The sequence below is a fragment of the Carcharodon carcharias genome, chromosome 23 (genome assembly GCF_017639515.1).
Source record: "Carcharodon carcharias isolate sCarCar2 chromosome 23, sCarCar2.pri, whole genome shotgun sequence".
Classification (NCBI taxonomy): Eukaryota; Metazoa; Chordata; class Chondrichthyes; order Lamniformes; family Lamnidae; genus Carcharodon; species Carcharodon carcharias.
Window position 1 is genome coordinate 6439327 of NC_054489.1, and position 18430 is coordinate 6457756.

Below are 18430 nucleotides of genomic sequence, written 5' to 3' on the forward strand. Positions count from 1 at the left end.
TAATCAATTAATTAGATCTGATTTTTTGCTGCCCATCACTGGTTGGTTGAGGTTTCCAACAGGAATTAAAAATAAAATAAAAATGTTTAAATCTCATTTATAACATGTCTGCCAATAGAGGCAGAGTTTACACTTGGATCCTTCCTGGAGTAATGATTCAGTAGTTGTATGACATGGACACAGCCATTGCAGTTCAGTAATTCTTTAAGGGGAAAATCAAATCCCTAATAATTTCTCTGCTGTAACAACACAATCACAGAAATAACTTCCTTGATGCTTTAATCAACCTGCTCTTCTTTGTCTTTTACACAAATTATTTTTGGCCAGCATTTTGTGACTGAGGGTCAGGGGGTGGGGTATGGGGGTAGAGAAAGTGACTCCAACTGCATTCAAAATTTCAGCAACATTCTCTGGAAAGTCTGCACATTTGAAACCAAATCATCCCAAGATTAAATTCTAGAGCATGGAGACATTCTGAGAATAGGTGCAATCGGTGGTGGTTTGTGTTGGGGGAGCCAACATTTACGGTGTACGTGGCCGACAGTGGGAGTGGGCTAACTGTTCTTTTCTGTACACAGAAGAATTCACAGGACATGGTAGAGGAGATTCCAACTGACTGGTAAGAGCACATTGTTGTGATTTTTTTTTCTCTTGTAAAAATTGTTGCACTACCCAGTATTCTGTAAAATTAAATGTAACTGTTTGTTCTTTTGTAAATTCACAAAATCTCTCACATTTAAATATTTGCAGCCAAAAATGCCCAGTATGTGATGTCCTCTTCCCGCTCAACTTGGAGGATTTTGACTTCGAGCAACACGTTCAGAAACACTTTATTTACGAATGCCCTGTGTGCCAAAGAAGCTTTCCAGAGAGCAAACTCGGTGCTTATGAAGCTCATGTGCAGGCCCATTTTTTGGAGTTCAACTGAGAGACAAATAACAAACAAGTTTTGAGTTCTACTTTATAAAGTTCGTACCGTTTTCCAGCCTGAATTTTATTTTATTTTTTTCCTTTTTGGCACACTCATTTTTTATTTTATTTTATTCATTAAAATCTTGTTCATTCGCTCAAGTAGTTTTACATAGTCAAAGGGGATGAGCAGTGAGCTTACTGTCCCATCTCTGCTGATATTACGCTTGCTCTAACCATGCAGAGGGACTTGAGCATAGCACGTGTGACTTGCCTGGCTATAGAGTGTGTGACTTAGTGATTGCATTGGGACTCAACCCAATGATGGACTGCTATAAAACAGCGACCTTTTAAGAGGCTTTTTCATTTGAACTAATTGCAAATCTACAACATCTTATTCTTTAAGTCTAGTAGCAAATGTCACATTTGTGCGACCAGATGCAAATCTAGTCTGTTTTTAAAAAAAGAGACAAAGCCTCTTTAGTGTTAGGTACTTCTGAACTGAAGCCTAATACTTGCAACAATTTACAAATTTGTAAAATTCTATGATCTAACAACCATTAAGCTTGAAAGGGTACAGATTAATATAATGTGGAGTATACCTGTCAGAAACCAGCATATTACCTGATTGGCTTTGCACATATATGTGGCCTTGCACATATCTCTCGAGTCTCACTTCAAAGTTACAAATTCACAATTCTAGGCTCTATTGTCAATCTGAATTCTTCTAACAACACACAACTCTTTCTTATCAGCAGTACATTACATAATACAGGTAGAGCAAAAACCCTTCTCGGTATAGTACATATCATAGTATGGAACTGCGGTTTCACAATGTAACATGAGATCTGTTGATAACTTGATAATATTTGCCACTATTTTGTTTCTTTCCGTCCATTTCCTACCCTCATTTGGGTGAGTTGCATTCACAGAAAAGAAAATTGTCCTGAATTTCTTGTGATTGCATTTGGAATTGTGCATGATTAGGATACAGAATAAGTACCATCTGTTAATCAACTTGAGGTTTATGCAATTGCTGTGTAAATGCCATTCTTACTGGTGGTTTATTTAAAAGCTTTATTACTATACTTCTGGAATATTAAATGTAGGGCAGTTGCTATATAAGTTTCTTCCTAATTATTATGAGGATGGTGGATATTTGAATGTTGGATTTGAAATGTCTGTTTACAATACTGACTTGAATTTAGTGTACAGCACATGTATGTTGTAATGTCACTGTTCTTGTAAGATGGAATTGAAGATTGCTGAAAATTAAAGATTACATTATGATGTTGGATTATTTTCTTTTTCTCAGCAGTGAGTCTAATTTTATAATATGAATCCTTGTTCTTCTTGGGGTTACTTTAAATCATAATGTCACCAAAACTCTTAAGCCAAGCAGTCATGCAAAGAGGCTGTGTTTTGAATTGATCCCTTTCTCACTCTCCACTTTGCTCGCAGATTTGCCCTTACCCCACTCCTTTATTGATGACACTGGCAGCCTTCATGACCATTCTTCATTGTGATCCTTTACTAGGGTTGGTGTTTCCCCCCACCCAGCCCCCCCACCACAGAGTTTCACAGCAGAACCTGATCCTGCCCTCAAATCCACAGACTCATGCTTCTGCTACTATCTACCCCCCATTCCACAACCCAGGGAGCATGGAGCCAATTGTAACAGTGCTGTTGCTATCCATACTGAGAAACGTTCACTCAGCACAGATCACACATATCACATATGGGAAAAATAATACTGTTTCTTGTTGAAAATTACAATTAATTTTACACCTAAAATAGAATTGTTTTTAAAAATGAGTTGTCCATGTGATAACACAAAACTAAATGATTTCAAAGAGTTCTGCTCAGTCCCTCTGTGTCACCTTCATTTCAGTCTGGTAGCTGGTAACTTGGAAGAGTTATTAACCCTAACGCAATGTAAGAACTGATAATATAATATCCATTGAGCCTTACTTATCCTTGGATTTGTGACTGTGCTATTTCAACCAATTATTTAACTTCATGAGAGCCTGATTTACAAGCTCCTTCATTATCAGATCCCCAATATTTGAGCAATATTTCTTTTTAATTGTTGAAACGGCTGGACTGTGAACTGTTAATGTTAATCATTGACATCCCTTTACAGGAAAAGTCTGGATAATTCAGCAGCAGAAATGGGCTAAACAACCTTTCATTGAAATTTCAGTGAGTTCTTTCTGTAACTGCTTGTGAGAAAGTCGCTTCACTGTATATGTGACTGAGCTGGAATTTTATTTATAAAGAAGCAAACAGTACGTGTGCTTTTGGCTCTATCTACAGGGTAAGCATGTTCTGTGAATTGCCCATAATCCCTTGATGTGCTGAGCTGATCCTTTGAGCCAAGCTGGGTGCAGAGCTCCACCTGCTGTAACACCATGGAATTGTGTCCACAGACAGAGCATTCCCATGCAAAGAGGTGTATCAGAGAAGCCCCACATGAATTAGCTGGCCCATGCCTTCTCTGATCAATAACAACTTAAGGTGATTGGCATAGGCAATATACAGATTTTCCTTTCATAATGTTTAACAGTTTGTCCTATAATTAGTAATTTAGGCTTTTAAAGAAAACACGCAAAAGTGCACACAAACCTTTTATGAAGACATGAACCAGAGGTGGCCATAGAGCCCCTCAAGCCATTTTCATTATTCAATTAGAAATGGGGTATCTTAACTCCATTTACCCACCTTGGTTCTACTTCCCTCAACACCCTTGCCTAATGACAATCTATCAATATCAGTTTTAAATGTTTAATTGATCCCAGCTGCAGCAGCATTTTTGAAGAAGAGAGTTTCAGATTTCCTGAACCCTTTGTGTGAAGTGCTTCCTGACATCACCTCAAATTCTAGCTCTAATTTTAAGGTTATGCACCCTTATTCTAGGCTTCCCCCCCCCCAGAGGAAATGGGTTTTCTCTACCAAAGCCTGGAATCATCTAAACATTCCATTCTCTCCCCCCCCAACCCCCCTGCTGATCACCCTTTAATCTTCTATACTCAAAGGAGGACAAGACTTAACTATGCAACCTGTTCTGATAATTTAACCCTTCTAACCTCATTAACATTCTGGTGATGTTGTGCTACATCCCTCTGGAAGGCCAATATATGCTCCCTGAGTTGAGGTGCCCAGAATGCACAGCACATCATAGATTGGTAGCATTCTGAACACTCAAGCACAGCAAGCTCCCACAAACAGCAATGTGATAAATAACCAGATACTCTTTTGATACTGGAACATTCCTTGTTCTAGTCCTACTCAGGCCCCCTCCCACAGCTCTTTCTCCGGTACATCGATGACTGTTTCATGGCCACTTCATGCTCTCGTCTGAACCTGGAAAAATTTATTAAGTTTGCTTCCAATTTCCACCCCTCTCATTTTCACTTGGTCTATCACTGACACTTTCCTTCCCTTCCTTGACCTCTCTGTCTCAATTTCTGGTGATAGACTGTCCACCAACCAACTCCCACAGCTACCTCGACTACAGCTCCTCACATCCCGCTTCCTGTAATGACTCCATCCTATTCTCTCAGTTCCTTCGCCTCCGTTGCATCTGTTGACGCCACTTTTTCAAAAACAGTTCCTCTGACATGTCTTCCTTCTTCCTTAACTGAGGTTTTCCACCCACAGTGGTTGACAGGGTCTTCAACTGTGTCCGGCCCATCTCCCACGCATCCACCCACATACCTTCCTCTCCCAGAACCATGATAGGGTCCCCCTTGTCCTCACATCACCCCACCAGCCTCCGTATTCAAAGGATCATCCTCCGCCAACTCCAGCACGATGCCACCACCAAACACATCTTCCCTTCACCCCCCCCACCGGTGGCATTCCTCAGGGATCATTCCCTCCAGAACACCCTGGGCCACTCCTCCATCACCCCCTACACCACAACCCCCTCCCACGGCACCTTCCCATGCAACCGCAGAAGGTGCAACACCTGCCCCTTTACTTCCCCCCTCCTCACCATCCAAGGGCCCAAACACTCCTTTCAAGTGAAGCAGCATTTCACTTGCACTTCCCTCAATTTAGTCTACAGCATTCGCTGCTCCCAATGTGGTCTGTACATTGGAGAGAGCAAACGCAAACTGGGTGATAACTTTGTGGAACACCTTCGGTCTGTCCGCAAGCATGACCCAGACCTCCCTGTTGCTTGCCATTTCAACACACCACCCTGCTCTCATGCTCACATGTCCGTCATTGGCCTGCTGCATTGTTCCAGTGAAGCTCAACGCAACCTGGAGGAACAGCACCTCATCTTCCGATTAGGCACTTTACAGCCTTCCGGACTGAAATTGAGTTCAACAACTTCAAATCATGAACTCTCCTCCATCCCCACCCCCTTTCCGATCCCCCTTTATCCAATAATTTTTAAATATATTTTTCTTTTCCCACCTACTTACATTATCTTTAAATGTATTTCTGTCCATTTCATCTCCACCTTTTAGCCTATTTCGATCCCTTCCCCCACCCTCACTAGGGCCAGCTGTCACTTGCTTGTCCTGCTTTTTACCCTTAATGTCACCATTAGCACATTCCTTAGCTATTACCACCACCGTCAACACCCCTTTGTCCTTTTGTCTGTGACATCTTTGGCAATCTCTTCTTTGCCTCCACCTATCACTGGCCCTCTATCCAGCTCTACCTGTCCCACCCCCCCTCAACCAGCTTATATTTCACCTCATTTCTATATTTCCTCAGTTCTGATGAGTCATACGGACTCGAAACGTTAACTGTATTCCTCTCCGCAGATGCTGTCAGACCTGCTGAGTTTTTCCAGCATCAGTATTTTGCTTTTAATCTTTTTTGAGTGATGTTCATTGAGTGCTAAATATTGGTCAAATCATCTGGAAGGACACGCCTGCTCTTCTTCAAATAGTACAGTGCAATCTTGAACCTGAGAAGGCAGACGGTGCCTGGTTTAATGTCTCAAGGTGGCACCTCCAACAGTGCCACACCCTCTCGGTACCATCAGTCTGTGTTCTCAAGCCACTGGAATGGGGTTTACATACACAACCTGCTGACTCAGGTGAAAATGTTGCCCCCTCCGAGCAACATTGCAAGTCGACATCCACTACATTTTTTGCACCTATTTCCCTGCAACCTGAGAGTAAAAGCAGGACTATAACTGTAGTACTGGTTACACCATATCTGATCCTCTGCTCAGTGTGTTTATACAGTCATCCCCACAACTGCATACAGCTCACAACTCGATATAGTTTTAATGCAAATCAAAATAAATCATAAATAGGGTGGTACAACCCACTGGAGGACCAATAAAAGAAAATGAATGCTCTGTACCAGGTTTCAGCTGGGAATGCATTCCAAACCACGCATTGTCCAGTGTGCAGTACTTCACACCTGTGTAACACATTGATTTCCCATTTGGAGTTTTCCACAATTTTGCACAGTACAATATATCCTTTCTGCAATGCTCTAAAACCTGTATACAATCCTGTGCATCCTGTGAGTTACAGAGAGGAAGACTTGCATTTTTTTAAAGATTGATTTGTTTATGAATGTGGACATCGCTAGCTAGGTCAGCTATTATTGCCCATCCTAACTGTGCTTGAGAAATTGGTGGTGAGATGCCTTCTTGACCACTGAAGGCCATACAGTGTAGGTACACCCACAGTGTTGTTAGGAAAGGAATTCCATGATTTTGACCCAGCGACAGTGAAATAGTTCCAAGTCAGGATGGTGAGTGGCTTGGAAGGGAACTTGCAGGTGGTGGTGTTTTATGTGTTCCTTCAGGAGGTAAGTTACTCCCTGCAGAATTTATTTTTCTATTCATTCATGGGATGTGGGAGTCACTGGCAAAATCAGTATTTGTTGCCCATCCCTAATTGTCCTTGAACTGAGTGGCTTGCCAGACCTTTGGAGTCACATGGGCCACACCAGGTAAGGATGGCATTTTTCCTTCCCTAAGGAGCATCCAGATGGGTTTTACAACAATAACAGTTTCATAGTTACCAATACTGAGACTAGCTTTCAATTCCAGATTTTATTAATTGAATTTTAAATTCCAATGGTGGGATTTGAACCCATTTCCCTAGAGCATTAGCCTGGGCCTCTGGATTACTTGTCCAGTGACATTACCACAATGCCACTGTCTCCCCATGCAGCTGTTGCCCTTATCCTTCTAAGTGATAGCAGTTGCAGGTATGGAAGGTACTGACAAAGGGGCCTTGGAGAGTTGCCACAGTGTACCTTGTAAATAGAACACACTGCTGCCACTGAGTCAGTGGTGGAGGGAGTGAATGTTTAAGGTGGTGGATGGGGTGCCAATCAAGTGGGGCTGCTGTGTCCTGGATGGTGTTGAACTTCTTGAGTGTTGTTGGTGCTGCACTCATCCAGGCAATGGACAGTATTCCATCACACTCTTGACTTGTGCCTTGTAGATGGTGGACATGCTTTAAGGAGTCAGGAGGTGAGTTACTCCCTGCAGAATTATTTTTCGAGCATTTGGCCAGCATTTGTTGCCCATCCCTAATTGGCTGTGAACTGAGTGGCGTGCTAGATCATTTCAGAGGGCAGTTAAAAGTCAACCACATTTCTGTGGATCTGGAGTCACACATAGGTCAGACCAGGTGAGGATGGCAGATTTCCCTCCCTAAAGAGCATTAGTGAACCAAATGGGAGTTTATCACAATCAATGATAGTTTCATAGTCATTATGACTGAGACTAGCTTTATATTCCAGATTTATTAATTGAATTAAATTAGTTTATTCATTGAATCCAGCTGCTACAGTGGGATTTGAATTTATGCCCCCTGGATGACTAGTCCATTGACATTACCATTATGCCACCATCTCCTTAGAATGCCCAACCTGGGGCCTGCTCTTGTGGCCACAGTATTTATTTGGCTAGTCAAGTTCAGTTTCTGGTCAATGGTAACCCTAGTATGTTGATAGTGGGGGATTCAGCAATGGTAATGCCATTGAATGTCAAGGGAAGGTGGTTCAATTCTCTCTTGGAGGGAGTAACTCACCTCCTGAAGGAACACATAAAACACCACCACCTGCAAGTTCCCCTCCAAGCCACTCGCCATCCTGACTTGGAACTATTTCACTGTCGCTGGGTCAAAATCATGGAATTCCTTTCCTAAGGGATTCATTGCCTGGCATTTATGTGAAGCGAATGTTACTTGCCACTTATCAGCTCAAGCATGAATGTTGTCCAGATCTTGCTGCATATGGACACAGACTGCTTCAGTACCTGAGGACTTGTGAATGGTGCTGAACATTGTGCAATCATCAGTGAACATCTCCACTTTTACCCTTATGATGAAAGGGGGTTCATTGATAAAGCAGCTGAAGATGGTTGAGCCTAGGATACTGTGCTGAGGAACTCATGCAGCAATATCCTGGAACTGAGGTGATTGATCTCCAACAACCACAACTATCTTCCTTCGTGCTTGGTATGACTTCAACCATTGGAGAGTTTTCCCTTGATTCTCATTGACTCCAGTTTTGCTAGGGCTCCTTGATGCCACACTTAGTCAAATGCTGCCTTAATGTCAAGGGCAGTCACTCTCATCCTACTCCTAGAGTTCAGCTCTTTTGTCCATGTTTGGACTAAGGCTGTAATGAAATCAGGAGCTGAGTGGTCCTGGTGGAACCCAAACTGAGCATTGGAACAATTATTATTTGAAGGGTGATCACTCTTGTGTCAGAAAACACAGCAGCTAATTTGGGTACAAATTAAGTTGTGATATATGTTGTGCCAGGGAGAAATCCCCTGTTCTTCTTCAACAGAGTGCAGTGAGATTTTTTAAGTCCGCCTGAGAGGGAAAATGGGGCTTCACTTTAATGTTTCATCTGAAAGAGCTTTTCTACACACTTTATACCCAGTATACAAAATTCTAAACTCAGCATTTTATACTCACATTTCACCTTGTCTGTAATGCCTGCACTTGACGTGGTTTATCTCTGTTCCTATAACTTGTCAAACTAAAATGCAATGAAATTATGTTTCAGTAGAGATGCAAATAATGTAATTTTCTATAGCACTGAATTGGTTAACACTGAAAGAAACATGGACAGAAAGAAGCATCAGTGGATAATCAGAGATTATCTGCAGCTGGTCGCAAATCTGCCCTGTTAATTATGTTATAGTGTGGCTTCAATGTCAAGTGAAAAGGTTCATGTTTTTTCCCAGTTTCCAATGCCAAGAAAATGGACTAACTTCAAACACAGCCCAGGAATTCTGGCTAAATCCCTTCCAGCAAAAAGGTGGGCCTTTAAGTGCATCTGCAGATGCCACTGCTTCAGATAAGAAGCAGACAGCTTTCTGTCACAGCTTTTAATTGGATTGCAGGGAAAAGAGGAGGCAATAAACTCAGAATCTTTTGTCAAGCTGTAGAAACAAGCTGTTAAAAAATGAGACTTTTTTTGTGAATTAACCTGTGCCATCCTTTGGGGGGCCTGTGGAATGTTAAAGGCAGCCAGCTCTGACAGCTGCTGACAGAAATGCTTTACGTTTTAGCGTGACCAGTCTGTAAAAAACACAGGGAGAAAGGAATTCATAAAATTGTTTGTTATAAGGGAGAAACTGTAATTCATATTTTGGTGGAAGGAGGTGGAAGCTAAAACATTTTCCTAAATTTGAGTGAAGGAAACATTATTTCTGCTGTTGGGAACTTGTGCCGCACATTGTCACAGGTTTGTTAATGGGACATTAACACAAGATTAAAGCACAGACATTTTTATCATCATTTCAGAGAATCATCACCCACACTTTTTGAGATAATCATATTGAAAATCGATATGCTTTTATCCCAGGAATCCGGCATATTCTCAATATGAATAGAGAAAGTGAGAGGTGTTAATGAACTAAGCATCCTTTCTCTCCTCTTTCCATTTGTCTCCCTGTCTCCTCTCCCATTCTCTTGCTTACCCATTTATCCTCTTACATGTGCTGTCATTCAATGCGATAGCACTAGAGAGAGCACCGAGGAGATTTCTGAGGATGTTTCCAGGAATGGAGAATTTTAGCATGAAGAAAGATTGTAGTGGGCTGGGGTTGTTTTCTTTGAAACAGAGGAGCTTGAACGGATATTTAATTGAGTTTATAAAATCATAAGTGACCTAGATAGAGTTGATAGCAAGGAGCAACTTCCCTTAGCAGAAAGGTCAATAACCAGGGGGCAAAGTTTTAAATTGGCAGAGGGATTAGAGGGAAGTTCAGAAATATTTTTATCCAGAGTGGGTGGGGTCTGGAACTGACTGTCTGAGAAGATGATAGATGCAAAGGCCCTCATCATATTTCAAAAATACTTGGATATACACTTGAAGTGTTGTAACCCACAAGACTATGGGCCAAAAGCTGGAAAGTAGGTTTAGGCTGGATAGCACTTTTTCAGTCTGCACCAGACACAAAGAGCTAAATGGCCTGTCCCTGTGCTGTAAATTTCTATCATTCTATGATGTATCCCCTTTTTGTCCCTTGTCCCCTTAGGAGACTTGCGCAGAAAATCCATGCCCATACACTCAGTGCAGTACTGAGAGACTGCTGCACAGTCAGAGGTGCCATCTTCCAGATGAGGTGTTAGACCAAAGCCCCATATGCCATTTTTGGTGAATATAAAAGATCCCACTGCACTATTCGAAGAAAAGCTGGGGAGATATTCCCGATGTCTCAGTCGATATTTATCCCACAGCCAATGTCGCTAGACCAGGTTATCTGGTCATCATCATGTTGTGGTTTGTGAGAGTTTGCTGTGCACAAATTGGCTGTTGTCTTTCCCACATTATAACAGTGACTATATTTTAGAAGTACTTCATTGACTGTAAAGCACTTCAGAATGTCCTGAGGTTGTGAAAGGTGCGATATAAATGCAACTATTTATTTTTTTCTTATTCATTCCCTCTTCCTCTAAGCTGTAATTAATCCCTTCTTTCAACTTTTATTTTACTCTGCCTCCCCTAGTCTTTTTCACACATTTCCCTCACACTCCTGGCACTCTTGAACATTTTATCTCTCTCTCTCTGCCATCACCTTTTTCTCTCTCTTTCTTCTATCCTTATGTCTGCCCCATTCCTACTTATTCTTTTTTTCCTACTCACCCCAGCCCCAACCTAGAACAAGCAGGTTTTTTACCCTTTGCTATTGTGCACAGTTCAAGGATTCTCATTCTCAGGCAAAACATTATCCTTCTCACTCAATGCAGAACAACTTGCAGATTTATCACCCAAAATTTGCTTTGTGGGATGAGGCAGTTATAAATACCATTTCATTTTCAACTGTTTCAAAAACTGGACAACCAGATTACCAAATTTCACCACTATCTCCAATGTGCTTTACCCAAAATAACACCGCCTCTTCTTCAGTGTTTCAACATTTGGTTTGGTAAAATGCCCTTGATTCTGTCAAGGTTACTTTCTGAATTGGTTGGACTGTAAGGCAAAGATTTATTGAACGGACACTTTGTGTTTTTTGCATTTGATGCTCTTCGAGGAATCATTAATCTTTAAGAATCTTTTAGACACCAAAGACACACTTGCTTTTGAAGTTTCCTGTCATCTGTTTTGAACACTTCAAACCCAAATGTCCCCAGGGATGGACAGTCTTCTCAACACTGAGCAGGCAAAGGTACAGTTTGAGAAAAATGTCTTGTCCATAATCCTTTCAATCAGAATATTTATCTGTCAATAGAAAGACTTGCATTTCTAGAGTGCATTTTATAACCTCAGGACATCCCACAGCACACCATTGCCAATTATACAATTTGCGTAGACACTGTTGTAATGTAGGAAACACGGCAGCTAATTTGGACACAGCAAGATCCCACAATGTGGTAATCACACGATGAGCTGTGTAAGTGATGTTGGTTGAGGGATAAATATTGGCCAGGACTCCAGGGAGTACTCCACTGGTCATCTTTGAATAGCGGTGTTGGATCTTTTGTGTCCACCTGAGAGGGTTGATGGGTCCTTGGTTTAGCACTTCATCGGAGGGACAGCACCTCTGACAGTGCAGCAGTCACTGCATTGGGATTATCAGACTGGCTTTTGTGCTGAGATGTCTGCAGTGGGATTTTAAACCATGACCGCTCAGAGGTGAGTGCACTACCCACTCAGGCACAAGCAAAAGTGTTTGGCAGGGCTTCCTTGACAATTATTTGATAAATTCATTACCCACTGTTGATCTGATGCATGCAGACCAGATCCTTGTGTTCGGTCCTCAAACTTTGTGGCTAAGCTCAAGCTGGCCTCAGTGTCTTTGGGCAAGGGAGAGAAAAAAATCAACCAGGGTTCTTACCTCTGACTGTTATATAGAAAAAATGATCAGATAAGGTTAAGACTTGGCTGTGATGCCCACCACAGTCAAATAGCCCATTGACAGAGCCTGATTCAGGAGTTCCTAATACATCACATTGCATCATGCAAACCAAACTTTAATTTGACTGACATATTTGCAAATGCTAAACATGATGATTTATAAATTAATAACATTCTGGCCTGAAGCTTTCAGGCGGCGAGCGGGCTCGGTGGGAGGGGGTGTGGATGCGATCAGGATGCGGAGCTGGCGATTGGCTCCGCACTGCCATTTTCTGTGGGCGGGCCAATTAATGCCCACCCAGCATAAGACGCAGGCGGTAGCACTTGGCGCTGCCTGTACAGGCGGGGGGAGGAGAGAGTTGGGGCCAGCATTCTTTCACGCATGTGTGCAAAAGAGCGCTTCAATCTCCCTGAAGCACAGAACTGCCTCAAGGAGATTGAAGCGGTCAAATAAGTAAATAAATGGCTCGAAAACATATTTAAACATGTCCCCTCATGTGCGTCACGTAAGATGGGATATATTTTTATATTTCAAAAAAATGTTTTGTTTATTTAATAAACGCTTTAGGGAACCTCATCCTGCTCGTGGATGAGGTTTCCTAAAAATGTGAAAGCCACTTGGCCTTTTCGCCTGCCCACCAACCTTAATAGGCCATTTAAATATCGGCCAGCACGCAGCCGACTGCTGTGCACGCCTGCCGGACGAAACATCGCAACACAGCGCAATGACATCGGGAAGCACGCCTGACATCATCGCGCGTCATTTTACGTGTCATTGTGTTGGACCTGTCCCCGCACACCGACTGAAAAATCCTGCCCTCTATCAAAGAATTAAATGCAACTTATTGGGTGGTTTTAAGGACAGTGCACTTCAGAGTAATTCGTAGTTTGTGAAGCACTTTGAGATGTTTGCGAAAGACTTCCTTTGAACCCGCAAGTTGCTGCTTTGTGCCAATTAGCTCCCAGTGCCAAAGCAATTTATTCACTTAATTCCATTCCAAAGGCAATCCCAGCAACTCTAAGCTGGGCAGTAGTAGTAAAAGAGTGGCATTCTTGCTCCAGTTCATTGTCCAGTGACCCCCTGGTGGAAGGTGTGTCTCAGGACAGGGACAAGCTTGGTTCCAATAACCTGTTGACTCTCATTGTCCAACTCTGGCCTCTTGCACATTGCCGATTTCCTTTGCTCCCCCATTGGAGGCTCTGCCTTTAGTCATCTAGGCTCGAGGCTTTGGAATTCCTTCCATAAATCTCTCCACCTCGCTACCCCTCTCTCCTCCTTTAAGACGCTTTAAAACCTATCTCTTTGAAGAAGATTTTGCTTACCTGTCCTGATATCTTTATCTATGGCTCAGAGTCAAACTTTGTTAGTTGCTCTGTGAAGCACCTTGAGACATTTTACTACATTAAAAGTGAGATATAAATGCAGGTTGTTGATGTTGTCTAGACTCAAAGAAAATTACCATTTGCAGTTATTGTTGTCGTCGAGGAATCTATAGCCAAGTAAGACTCAAAACTGAGAGAAAGAATAAAATTAATATTTTTTCTGTTTCAAGCACTAACTGCTTTTCATAACAACATCAAAAAATATATCTGTCGAAGGGTCATGAGGACTCGAAACGTCAACTCTTTTCTTCTCTGCCGATGCTGCCAGACCTGCTGAGTTTTTCCAGGTAATTCTGTTTTTGTTTTTGTTTTGGATTTCCAGCATCCGCAGTTTTTTTGTTTTTATCAAAAAATATATCGCCTTGTTGCCAGTTTTTTTTCACATTTTCAGGGAAGATTATGCTCCTGTGAATGTATAGCAAATCCCTGGGTCAGACACTTAAGGGGTTAACTGTTCTTTTATATCTGAGTTAGTGTATCCAGTGAAAGGCTCCTTCTCAGCCTGAAGATTGGAGCCTGGAGCTTTGCTAAAAGCTGAGCCCTGGGCTATTACCCATCCCTTGGTAAACAAGTGGACAGAACCTTGACTCTCCATCTATCCATTAGCTGCAGACTTTTCCTTTCACTCCAGGCTTCAGACAAGACCATGGATCATTAATCCCTACCATGTCTGGCTGTCTTTGCATTATCACCAGGATGATGCAACATTGGGACTGTCCCGTACTAAAAGACACAGGAGTGCTCTTAGCAAAGGCAACAGGGACATTGTTTCCCAATATTGGGAGTAAATTTACTCATCTTGAAATGCAGCCATTTTTAACAAAGGATTCATTCAGCAGCACCTGACACTAGCACTGGTAATAGATGAAATGAAGTAAATTTAAAAAAGTAACTGTGCAAAGCAGCAACTTGTCTGTTCGAAGAAAGTCCCTTGCAAACATCTCAAAGTGCTTCATAAACAATAAATTACTTTGAAGTGCACTCATTGTTGTTACATCAGCAAACACAACAGCCATTTAGCGCACAGAAAGATCCCAGACACAGCAATCAGCAGACTGACCAGTTAATTTGTTTATTTGCTGGGATTGGATTAAGAAGGAATGCTACAAAGGACAATCAGAGAGCTCCCTGGTTTTTCTCAATGAGTGGCATGGGATCTTTACTATTCACCTTTGGGATGACACCTCACACCCTCAGTATTGCAATGAGTGTCAGCCTAGGCTACATACTCCACCTTAGTCAAAGAGATAGATTTTAAAGGAGGAGAGGCAAAAATGTTTAGGGAGGGAATTACAGAGTTTAGAGCCTAGACAGCTGAAGGCCTGACCCCCAGTAGTGGAATGATTAAAACTGGGGATGCTTAGGAGGCCAGAATTGGAGATGCACCAATATCTCAGAGGGTTGTAGAATCGGGGCAGATTACAGAGATACTTATACATGGCAAACAGCCTGTGTACTGGTGAGAAGTTTATACCTGGTGAAACTGAAATTCAGCTTAAGTTAATAGCTTTGGAGCAATGCTGGAAAATGTTATCTAATAAATTACATAAACAAAAGCACACAGAAAAGAAAAATTGTACGATGAAAATTGGAAAATCGAAAAGGATGGAAACAAAATCAGGGGTTGTGATGCAGAAGGAAAAAAAATTTGCATTTATATAGCACCTTTCACATCCTCAGGACACCCCAAACACTGAAGCCAATCTTGATCGACAAGATCCCACAAATAGCAACTCAGATAATGGACAGCTCTGTTTGAGGGATAACCATACATCAGGGCACCTTCTTTGAATATTGTTATAGCTGGGGCATTTGACATTAAATTACTTTGAGCATAAAGCACCAGAAGCAAGCCATTCCCACTCAAGCCAGTGCTTTTACTTCACATGAGTCTTCCCCACCTGTCTTCATTTCACCCTACCAACATATCCCTCTGTCCCTTTCTCCTGCATATACTTATCCAACTTCCTCTCAAATATATCTAAGCTATTAGCCTCAGCTAGTCTTTGAGGTAGTAAATTCCACATTTTAACACCACACTCTTAATAGAGAATTCCCCAGTGAATTTATTAGTCACTATCATAGTTATGATCCCTAGTTTTAGTTTCACCACAACTGGAAACATCTTCTCTGTTACTACCCTTTCAAAATTTTAAAGTTCTGTCAGCTCAGCCCTTAGGCTTCCCTAGATCTGAACAGATAGATGGGCCTTGATTTAACATTTCATCTGAATAAGATTACCGAGTACAGACACATTAATCCAGACTATGTGTTCAAATGCTGAAATGGGGTTTAAACCCATGAACTGCTAGGTCAGAGTTGAGATTACTATCAAGGTGGCTGCAGGAGACTGTAAAGGTGAAGAAATCTACTTTGTGCAAAATGCACATTCTTGCAATTTTTCCTCTCTAAACCACAGAATTTTCTAAACCAGCACAGGAATTACAGGGTTTGCTGAAATATTTAAATGCTTCAGGCAGCCATTCTGAATATCAATGAGCTCAGGAGATTGCACATGTGGGTTCCTGTCAGCAATGTTTCCATTTCCCAGAACTTGATAATCGAGCATCCAATCTTTTTGTCTTCATGGATTGTTTAGGATTGTACAAAGGAGCCTTGGGAATGGATGGGTTGTCAGGCAGGTTTAATTGGCACATATCCTGGTTTCTAGTGTGAACAAGTCTTGATGTTCTGATTTAGGATTTAGATAGCAGCTTGACAAGCAAACCCCTTTCAAACTCAGACTCACAAAATCCAAACACAGTAAAAGCAGTGAGTGAGAACCATAACCAGATGAGCCAGGTTGCCAAGGTCCAAGGGCCATAAATTCACACCTGATGTACACTGTGGAAAGGGAACCAAAATGTAGCTGCTTTATATAGGTCAGGGGTAAATCATGACTTTGGGTGATAATGAAACACAAAATGGCAGCTCATTTTACATCTCTCTGTTTTTTTTTATTTCCACTGACTTCATTTGATTTTATGACAATCTATTTAAATCATGTCCAAGTTCATGATATGCATTCCTGCCACTGAGTCAGAAAATTCTCTCTTACCTTCTTACCTCTCAATGGGCCTGCTTGACCAAGTTGGCCCCACCTTCATCAAGATCTACTTCAGGACCTGAACTCATAATCAAGCTACGAAATAGCCATACGTGGACTGCAGTTGTTCAAGGTGGGAGCCCACCATCACCTTCTGAAAGACAACTAGCAATGAGCGGTAAAGTTCAGTGATACCTGCACCACGAGAATTAATTTTAAAAAGTGCTATATTGTAAAAGTGCCATCTCCTGGATCAGATGTTAAATTGAGGTCCCACTTCTGTTATCAATGCCATGGCAATGTTCAAAGTAGAGTAGGGAGGTCTCCTGTCTCCTACCAAAAATTCCTCCCCGAACCAAAAACAGATTAACTGATCATAATGGAGAAGGAGTAAACTATATGGCTTCTTGAGCCTGCTCTGCCATTCAGTAAAATCATGGCTCATCTCCTACCTCAACTCCACTTTTCAGCCCAATCCCCATATCCCTTGATTGCCTTAAAGTTCCCAAAAATCTATCGATCCCAATCTTGAATATACTCAATGAGTAAGCATCCAAAGCTCCCAAGGGTAAAGAATTATAATATCCACAACCCTCTAAATGAACAAATTTCTCCTTATCTCAGTCCTAAATCTCTAATCCTGAGGCTATGAGCTCATGTTCTAGACTGGACATTTCTAGACCAGTCATTTAACTCAATGCTGTTTGTGAGATCTTCTGTTTTCAAATGGTTGTGCACTCACCAACATAGAAACAGCCCAAGTAGTTCTGTACATGAAGTACTTTAAGATATTTATGAAAGATGGGACAAGAAGCTGTATAAATGCAAAAGTTTATTTTCTTCAAAGGAGTTTACTAGAAGTGAGAACATCCCAGTCAGTCCCTGAGCAAAGCTTTAATAAATTGAAACTTAGCTAAAGAAATATTGAAGGTGTAAATAAACCATGAGGTACAAAGCCTGAAATCAAAGAGTTTGGATTTAATAAATCAAGACTCTGCAAGGACTAATTTAATAAACTAGGATTTAAAGTTTTAATATCTTCAGATTCCAAGTTAAAGATTTATTTATATAAGGGAGAGCGAGTAAGGAAATATTGACCAAAGCTGGATAGGATTTATCTGCAAGTTTAGTTTTAGAAAATCCTCGTACCTTTAAGGTTTTGAAAATTGGCACCATAAATCTGGAGAAGGATTTGTGTTCGTACCAGGAGAACCTTATTACACACTTAGCATCCTGAAGGATTCCCAACTATTGACACTGTGAAGGTTTGGATCTTGAATCGCTTTGAAATTTAGCTTAATAGACCCAGTCACAGGACACACTGCAACTACAGATTGTCCACGTTATTTTGGCATTTTTCTCCTCTTTGATGTAGAGGAACTGACTCATAACGAGGTATGGTAACTTGTATTGGGATAATGACCAGATAGACTTTTTCTTGTTTTGTCAATTGAGGGATAAATATTGTCCAGGACACTGGGGAAAACTCCCCTGCTCTTCTTGGAAATAGTGGCCATGGGATATTTTACATCCATCCAAGCAGGCAGATGAAGCTTCATTTTAACATCTCAACTGAAAGGTTGCACCTCTGACAGTGAAGCACTCCCTCAGTACTGCACTGGATCATTAGCCTAGATCTTTGTGCTCAGGTCCTGGAGTAGTACCTGAATCCACAACCTTCTGTCCAGTGAACCATGGCTGACATATGAAACAGTTACTATGGTGGACTTTTAATGGGATAAGGTATTGTGGGCTGATATTGGAATATAGTAAAGTAAT

General features: G+C 41.5%; 1 protein-coding gene across 3 annotated transcripts in view; it reads left to right on the top strand.

Moving 5' to 3' along the window:
• LOC121269045 (tax1-binding protein 1 homolog B-like) overlaps positions 1–2199 on the top strand; it is a 44589-nt gene extending 42390 nt beyond the window's left edge. For 2 of the 3 annotated variants that reach the window (XM_041173447.1, XM_041173446.1), the window contains exons 15-16: positions 579–619; positions 751–2199. In XM_041173447.1, the coding sequence (XP_041029381.1) occupies positions 579–619; positions 751–928 (219 nt within the window). In that variant the 3' untranslated portion in view covers positions 929–2199. The remainder of the gene's footprint in view (positions 1–578; positions 620–750) is intronic. The other variant, XM_041173448.1, reaches the window with a different exon arrangement.
• The last annotated feature ends 16231 nt before the right edge of the window (positions 2200–18430 follow it).